The 8,857-nt window shown below is 41.5% G+C and overlaps 1 protein-coding gene across 1 annotated transcript; it reads left to right on the top strand.

Moving 5' to 3' along the window:
* The first annotated feature begins 6,145 nt into the window (after positions 1 to 6,145).
* On the top strand, positions 6,146 to 6,991 carry LOC113718233 (uncharacterized). Its single transcript, XM_027243147.1, has one exon. It carries the CDS (start codon positions 6,146 to 6,148, stop codon positions 6,989 to 6,991), a length of 846 nt encoding a protein of 281 aa, XP_027098948.1.
* The last annotated feature ends 1,866 nt before the right edge of the window (positions 6,992 to 8,857 follow it).

Raw genomic sequence — 8,857 nt, 5'->3', positions numbered from 1 at the left:
AAAATTGAATATTTGAATTAATTAAGTGGCACTAAATTTTTTAAGCAAAATTTGCTCCCAAAAATAAGTGATAAGGTATTTACTTATCACTGAATGTGATATATCTCAAACGCATTTAATTTAATACTTAATAATTGGATAATTTAATGGATTCAGATTTTAGGTTTTAAATTTCAATTTTCAAAGTTTAGTTTTATCAAACACAGCCTAATGTCCTATAATATTAAGTATATTACTGAGCTATTAGTTCTAACACGTCACATCAGACATGTTTCTCTTTTACCACATTTTATGCTTATGCCTATTTGTTCATGTTTACCTTTTAAGTTGGGTGAATTTCAACATTTGAATTCTTTACCTCCATAGAATGAGCATTGACCACCAGACTATCAACCAATGGTATAATTTCCACGATAAAATGGTCTTTAGAGTAGGAAAATATACACACACACATGTATGTATATACATATATATATAATGTACTAACTCTAATTAGCCATTTTCTCTCTCTTAGGTGACATGCATAATTATTTGATGGGTCATTTGAATATTTAGAATTTAGCCATATTTGTATCCAACTCCTCTCTAATTAGTTAATTTTTTCATAGTTTTCATCTCTTCTAACAATTTTTATCTTTTCAAATAAACTTAAAATTGAATATTCATTGATAAATGAATTGCTACATCTTGTGTTTTTAATTGAGCACAAAATTAGTTCTAGGTTTACAACCATTTTTAAAATTTAATTATACATGCACATATACATGTATGTGTGTGTACTTGTGTGTGAAAGTATTAAAAATTTAATTAACCATTTCTCTCTCCTAGATAGCAAGCCTAATTGGAGAAAATTTGTAGGTCATTTGCATACTTGAGTTTTATCCATATTTGTATCTAACTCTTCTCTAATTAATATGTTATATAATTTTTCTCTCTTCTAACATATATATATATTTAAATAAATTTGTTTACCCTTTGTATCAGTACGGCTTAAATTTACTTAGTTTAATTATTATATCTATAGATTTATTAATGTTTCTAGAAATTAAATATTCCTTCATGAAAAATAATGTTTGGATCTTTAGTATTTAATTTGGTACAAATATATAGTTCTAGATTTATGGTCATTTCATACAATTTTAATTATCTCAAAAAATATCTATCAATTTTTTGCGTATACATTATAGTATTAATCAATATTATTATATCATAGTAAAAGCACGTATAGAAGTTTTTAAAAAGTGGTATGGTAACTAAACACTTAGAATGCATCAATTTTCTAATATCAATTTTAAAGAATTTGTAAGAACATTGACTTGAATTATTCATACTGTATTCACAACAAATTAGAAAAAGAGTAAATCTTATACACACTTACAGTATATATACTATCATTATTGGATCTGTGATATATGTGCAAAAATTAAATTTCAAATTTAAATTTTACATAATCTTTATTCATCCAAAACTGATATGTATACACTGTCAGTATAGAAAAGGTTAATCCATTAGAAAAAAATAAAAAGTATGCTAGGCATGAGCTAAATCTATATCTATATAAATTTGAGAAGGGATTTTTAGCAACAAGCCTTCACAAACCTTCCCACTCTGAACTCTATTTTTCTAGCATTTTGCATTCAATTTATTTCGTAAAAAACATTATGGGCACATTACACCCCATGTTTCCCTCAAACAAGATGTTAACTCCAACTAACACTCCCACGTTTCCCACTCCTTACACACCTTACTCCAACTGACACTCCTCACACACCTTCCCACTACAATTAAAACTCTTCCAATCAAGAATTTCACTTACATTAAAACTCTTCCAATTCCATGCGCAATATCTCTTTCCACTTGCTGTTGGTATCCTTATTGGCCCTCAAGTTAAATTTCACTCCATACACCTCTTCCTATTACAATTAAAACCCTTCCAATCAAGAATTTGCAAATTTGCCAATGCCATATATTACCGTTTCTACTCTTCCAATGCCATATATTGTCCTTTCTACTCTGCCAATGACATAATAAGATTGCAACCTCGCAAGTATAATGTCAATTGCAACCTTATACTATTCGAGCAAGCAAATTGAATGTTAATAATATCCGTCAAGTTAAATCTGTAAGTGGACAATTGACTTTAAGGCTGGCCAGGATTGTGCCATAGCCCCCATCTGGGTGAACTTGCCCGGGCTACCTCTTCTTTTCTTTGACAGGAAATTGTTGCTGAAAATAGGCTCGCTGATAGGGAGGCCGCTGCAGGTGGATGCGGCAACATTGAGCATGAAGAGACCATCCGTAGCCAGGCTCCTAATTGAGGTTGATGTGGCCAAGCTTCCAATAAAGAGGCTTTGGCTAGGAGATGACCAACATGGGCAGTGGCAGAAGATGGAATTCGAAAGTTGGCCTGCTTTCTGTGGGCATTGCGAGAGGTTGGGTCATGGGGAGCAAGAGTGCTTTCGCCTCTACCCAGAACGTAGGCCTGTCCGAAGGGAGATTGGGATTCCCAACCAAGCCTACATACCGAATGAGCATAACTCCTCGGCGAGCAGGAACGACCCATAGTAGTGGTAAGACAGCGAGATGCGGAGCTGGTTGTGGAGCTCCAGGATGGGTTCCAGCAGGGTGGGATAGACTTGCCTGTTGCTCATGTTGTCCAGCCCACGGTGGTGGCAGCAGGTCCGCCTTTGGGGCTTCATGACGTCAGTAAGGAGGATGGGCAGCGGGATGGGCACCAGGGGAGGGGTTTGGATTTGGCGGTGGTTCTGACCGTAGGCGAGGCAACTCAGGAAGACACTGTCGCAATAGGGGTGGAGGGCAGCCAACCGGGGAAAGGTGGTGTGGTGGTACTGGACAACTCCTTTGCAGTCCTAGGTTCCATAGAGGACGGGCTGGAGCTGCCGTCCCCTCGAGCAACAAAGGGGTGTTGCTCAGTAGGAGTCCCATCTCCCTTGGAGTCGCCGCGAGCTCAGCCTTTGCTGCGATCATGCTCAATGGACAGGCAGCTTCAGGAGTGCTGCTTGGTCCTTGCCTTGAAGCAGTTTAAGGAGGCTTTGGATCACTGACTGAAAGACTCTCCTCTTCTGGATGCGCAGGTGCCTCAGGGAGCAATGATTGATGCCCACGATGCGGCGCTGCTGAACAACCTTTCCAGGAAAATAGGACGACTCGTAAACTACAACAAGAAGTTGCAGCTATTTTTCTCTCAAGCTAAGTCTTCTACCTTACCTAATGATAAGTCGCATTAATATTCTAGTTTGGAATGTACGGGGTATCTCCCGTAAGGATTCTCAAAGATATCTGCATAAGTTATGTGTGGATAATCACATAAGATTACTTGTTTTGATTGAGCCTATGACGGATGCTTCGCAATTACCTTCAATTTGTCGTATGTTGCACTTTTCAAAGGGGTGTTCGGTTTTGAAAGGTAAAATGTGGGTTTTGTGGCAGGATGAGCTGGTAGCCCAGCTCCGTGAAGTAGAGGATCAACTGGCTAACATAGAGATAAGTTGGGGGGGATTTACCTTCCTTTTCTCGGCAGTATATGCTAAATGTACACGAGTAGGGAGACGGGAGTTATGGAAGGCGATGGAGTCAATCCATGGCATTAATGAGGGCCCGTGGATGGTGGCGGGTGACTTCAATGTTATTTTGAATGCTCAGGAGCGCTCCGGGGGGCACCTCCCAATCCCCGTAACATGGAGGAATTTAACGACGCGATTTTCAATTGTGGCCTAGCGGAGGTGGACTTCGATGGTTCGGCCTGCACTTGGACAAATGGGGCACTTTGGCAGCGTTTGAACAGAGCTTTATCCAACGCCGCTTGGTCGGAATTATTTTCTACTACTACTGTCTCACACCGAATGCGGGGTCGTTCGAACCATGCTCCGCTCTTGATCAAGAGCGAATACCCAAGACACGGATCCCCGATTTTTCGTTATCTGAATGTTTGGAAACAATACCCGAACTTCTTGTCAGTGGTTCAACAGGCGTGGCATGGGTCGGTTAATGCCGGCGGTATGGTGGGGTTTCATCGAAAATTAGTTAACCTTAAACCGATCCTATGGCAATGGAGTTGGCAAGTTTTTTGTAACATTTTCCAGGCTGTCAAGAAAGCATAGGAGGTGCTCCGTCAGAGCGAGAAGGAATTCGATGAGAGGCGGGATGCATTAGCGAAAAGAAAGTTAGGGGAAACTCGGGCAAGTTATGCGAGGGCGCTGGCTGTGGAGTGCGAGTTCTGGCGACAAAAATTGTCAATCAGATGGCTTCGTGAAGGGGATACCAATACCAAATTCTTTCATTCCGTAGTCAAGCAGCGGCGGAACACGAATTTCATAGGTCGGATAAAGGATGAGACGGGTCGTTGGGTGGAGGACGAGGGTGCCATTAAACACTTGGCCACTCAATTTTATCAAAGCTTGTTCACATCGGAGCGTCAGGACAGGTAGCCCCCTTGTTGAATTTCCTGATCCCAAGAATCACTCATGGGGACAATGTTAAGTTACAGTGCCCTCCTACTTTGGAAGAGGTCAAAGAAGTGGTGTTTTCGCTCTCTCCTGAGAGCGCTCTAGGCCCAGACGACTTTGGGGCTGGCTTTTATTAGACATGTTGGCAAATCATAGGCAAGGATTTGGTCGATGCGGTTTAGGAGTTCTTTCAGGGGGTTCAGCAGCCGAGGGGATTCTCAAGTGCAGCTATTGTACTGATCCCGAAGGTGCAAGGGGCGGCTCAATGGAAGGATTATCGGCCGATCAGTCTCTGCAACGTGAGCTCGAAAGTGATTTCCAAAATTTTGACGAATCGCCTCCGGGCCATGCTTCCTAGGCTGATCTCCCTCTGGCAGACAGGTTTCGTACCAGGAAGGGCTATTACAGAGAACATTTTGCTAGCTCAGGAGCTAGCTCTGGACCTGGATAGGAAGTTGTGCCATCCCAATTTGATACTGAAACTTGACATGGAAAAAGCATACGATCGGGTGGAGTGAAATTTTCTTAATTTTATGCTTCGCCAGTTTGGGTTCCAGGAACAGGCAATCGATCTTATGTTCAGAACAGTATCGAATAATTGGTTTTCAGTTTTAATCGATGGTTCACCAGGGGAGTACTTTAGGGCCTCTAGAGGAGTTCGGTAGGGGGATCCCCTCTCTCCAGCTATGTTCTTATTGGTGTCAGAATTTTTCGGCAGAGGCCTACAGCACCTCTTCGAACAAAATAAGAGTCGGTATTATGTTTTAGCTGGTTCTCGGGTCCCGTACCTTGCATTTGCTGACTATATGCTAGTCCTTGCTCGCTGTTCGGAGGATTGTTTAGATTCACTGGTAGCGTTCTTCGCGCGTTATCAAGCTTACTTTGGGCAGAGAATAAATTGGGGTAAAAGCTCCTTTATTCTCTCTAACAGAGCGTCGAAGTATACGGTTGCCTTAGTGCTGGAGAAGTTGCAGTTCCAGCAGCAAATGCTACCTTTCGTATATTTAGGAGCCCCTATATCCCGAGGCAGAGTGACATGCATACTGTTTGACCCAATTTTGGCAAAGATGCAAAGTCGTTTGTCTTATTGGAGCTCCCGGTTGCTCTCGACGAGGGGTAAGTTAGTCCTGCTCCGACATGTACTCTCCTTCATTCCAATGTATCTGCTGCAGGTCCTTCAACCTCCACGAGCGGTTTTCCAGAGGCTGGGTAGAATATGCAATGCTTTCTTGTGGGATAAAGTGAATGGTTCGAAGGGCATCCATTGGACCTCATGGGAGAAGGTTTGCTTCCCAACATTGGAGAGGGGCTTGGGAGTGCGATCCTTCGGGGACATGAGTGTGGCCTTTGCATGCAAACTGTGATGGCAGTTACGCTAGAATAGATCACGGTGGGCAGATTTCATGTGTGTGAAGTACATCAAGGGGGAACACCTATCTAAGGTGCAAGTGAGCCGGCCCACAGGGATCTGGCGATGGTTACAGCAGGTTCGCGATTTTATGGAGTCGGGGATTCGGTGGTGCTTGGGTAAAGGGTTTGTCGACTTTTGGTATGATAGGTGGCTCTTGAAGGTGCCCCTGGTTGAGAAAGTAGGCGTAGTTGACCCGCCGCACATGCTAGTAGCTGAGTTTTTTGGAGAGAGGGGATGAAACACTGGGTTGCTACAGGTCTGGTTACCGATGGGTTTGGTTCGCCAGGTCCAGGAGGTTTCCTTACATCCGGACCAGGAGGATGAAATGGTGTGGGTAGGGTCTTCATCGGGAGTTTTCTCAATCGAAGACGGGTGGGAGGCCCTGCGGCAGAAAAGAAATCTCTCTAGGGCTGATAGGTTCATATGGAATAGAGTCCTGCAGCTCAGAATCTCCTTCCTAGTGTGGAAAGTGCTGCGTAATATGGTTTCGGGGGATGTAAATTTGCAATGGCGGGGCATCAAGCTGGTGTCTCGGTGCTGCTGTTGCTCCTTGCATGAAGAGTCCTTGACTCACCTATTTCTCGACGGGGCAGTAGCGGAGCAGGTTTGGGGTTTCTTTCGAAGACGGTTTGGAATTCTTCATACTAGTTCCCCCTCAATCTCGGCGGAGTGTCTCTCTTGGTTTGCTTCTACTTCATCAGTCTCGGCAAATCATATACGGACTGCTCTCCCATGTTTAATTTTATGGTGTCTTTGGCAAGCACGGAACAAGTCAAGGTTTGAGGGGACTCGGATGGAGCCGCAGGGGCTTATTTGTGCGGTGGGCAGTGAGGTGGAGCAGTTGGGGAGGGCAAATTTATGGTCCTTGGCGCACTTCAAGGGTGACTCGAATGATCCATGGGTGTTATTTGCTGCTTGGCGGCCACAGGCAACACGACGGTTGCTGATTTCTTGGAAGCCACCGCCACAGGATGTCATCAAGTTGAACACAGATGCTAGTGTTTCAGGTAGGAGGGTATCGGGAGGTGGCTTGCTGTGGGACCATGATGGTGGCTTGATCTTTGCATTCTATGAGGAATTCGGGGATGTTGACGTGCTGACTGCCGAGAGTTAGGCATTATTGCAGGGTTTGCTCTTCTGCAAAAGGGTTCGGGTTCAGAGGCTATTAGTGGAGGTGGACTTGGCGGGGTTGGCCTACTTGCTGGGCTCAGGGGCCTTGGCAAAATGGTCGTTATGTAACACATTACGGCAGATTCGAGCCATGCTTCAGAGCTTCAATACCACTGCTAGACACATATTCAGAGAAGCGAATGCCGCGGCGGATAAATTAGCAACGATGGAGGCTTAGGCTGACTTTTTTACCACAACCTTCCAGCAACTTCCGAGGGATGTTAGAGCTGTTATACTTCTAGATAACAGGGAAGTTCCTTTTGTTCAAGCACAAATTGTGAGAGAGTAGAACCCTGGACTCTGCTTTCTGCTTCAACAATGTAATTTGGTCTTCTTAATAAATAAAATCTATTGAAAAAAAAGTGATAGTTTATAAATAATGGAGATGTTTTTATCATATATTGAACTATTGTTACAAGTTTCATTTTTTTAAATATACTTTCATATGCCCGTGATTATAATATTTTACTATTTTTAAATTTCTCCATAGATTATAATTTTTTTTAAAAATGTAATCTGCTGTGCGTAGCACGGGTATTTATACTAGTACTCGTATAATTTGAGAGGAGATTAGGAACTTATATTGACATTGGAATAGCTTCAAATTTAAGGGCAAAAAGGAATCCAGGATAACTGGAAAAACAAAAGTTTTGTGGATCCAAATGGATACATCTAAAAGACTATGGGATTAACTTGAAAATGACACGAAAGTAGATCGAGCAAAATAAATTTAACCAAATCTGAAAATTGAAAATTTTCCACTTGTCTATATATCCTTCAACGAACGTATTTAACCTTTCTTATTTCCTTGCACGCGCCCGCTATTCGTGGTGTCAACGGAGAAACTCAGTGGACCTTGGTGGCGGACTCATTTGAAACTAATTTAAACTTAAATGGAAAATTTTGATAACCCAAGGAATACACTTTCGTTTAAAGTTCAAAGACCAGGATGCTCACTTTACCTAAATTTTATGAGCTTCATACATAGAATCACCATGACATATAGATGTGATGCGTATTCCACAAAAAGATAGCCTTAAGCATGGAGTCAATGGAGGAACTCAAATCAATTTGTTCTACTGTTATTGTGGTTGCCAATTTGGGAAGCAAGGCCTTAATTTTTTTTTATTAGATCCGAGAGTTTTTTTCAAATTTTGTATGCCAAATTTAGGATTTTTAGGCCCTCCCATCAAAATTCATCCTAGAATTTGAGCTTGAACTAGTTGAACAACATATTAGACAGTGTTAACATACACAAATGTTCATTGGTTTACTGGTGATTTATTTGAGTTTGAAATCTGTTGGAACTTCAAAGTGTAATCTCTATTATTTTTTAAATGTATTAGATACATTCATTTTTTTTCAAATTTGTTCATTTCCTGGCTTGTGTCAATGTACTCTCTGTCATTAATATAGATCTGATGAAATAAAAATATTTTTTTATTTTATTAGAAAAAGAAAAATAAGTAGACCCGCTACATTAGACCTAATGACATTTTCAATTTGTTGTTACAAAATTTCTTTCTAATAATGATGACAAGCATTGTTCTTTGCCTTTAGAAAATGATTTTCAACCATTTGACTTACTTGTATCTCTTGATTAGTTCTTACGAATAAGACCCCAAAAAAAAAAAAAAACCAAGAAAGTTAGACCCATTTGGTTGGCCGTGCTTCAATGTCCGAGAAGTTGGGGGGAATCCAGTATTTGTATTCCAAGTCAATTGTCAAGGTTCAAATTACACTCCTTTTCACCATTACGAGGTAGCCAAGGTCCTGTCTAAATCAACTTGACCATTCTTCGAAAAGGAAA

Source organism: Coffea arabica, chromosome 5e, assembly GCF_036785885.1.
Source record: "Coffea arabica cultivar ET-39 chromosome 5e, Coffea Arabica ET-39 HiFi, whole genome shotgun sequence".
Classification (NCBI taxonomy): Eukaryota; Viridiplantae; Streptophyta; class Magnoliopsida; order Gentianales; family Rubiaceae; genus Coffea; species Coffea arabica.
This window is presented reverse-complemented; position numbering and strand designations above follow the sequence as displayed.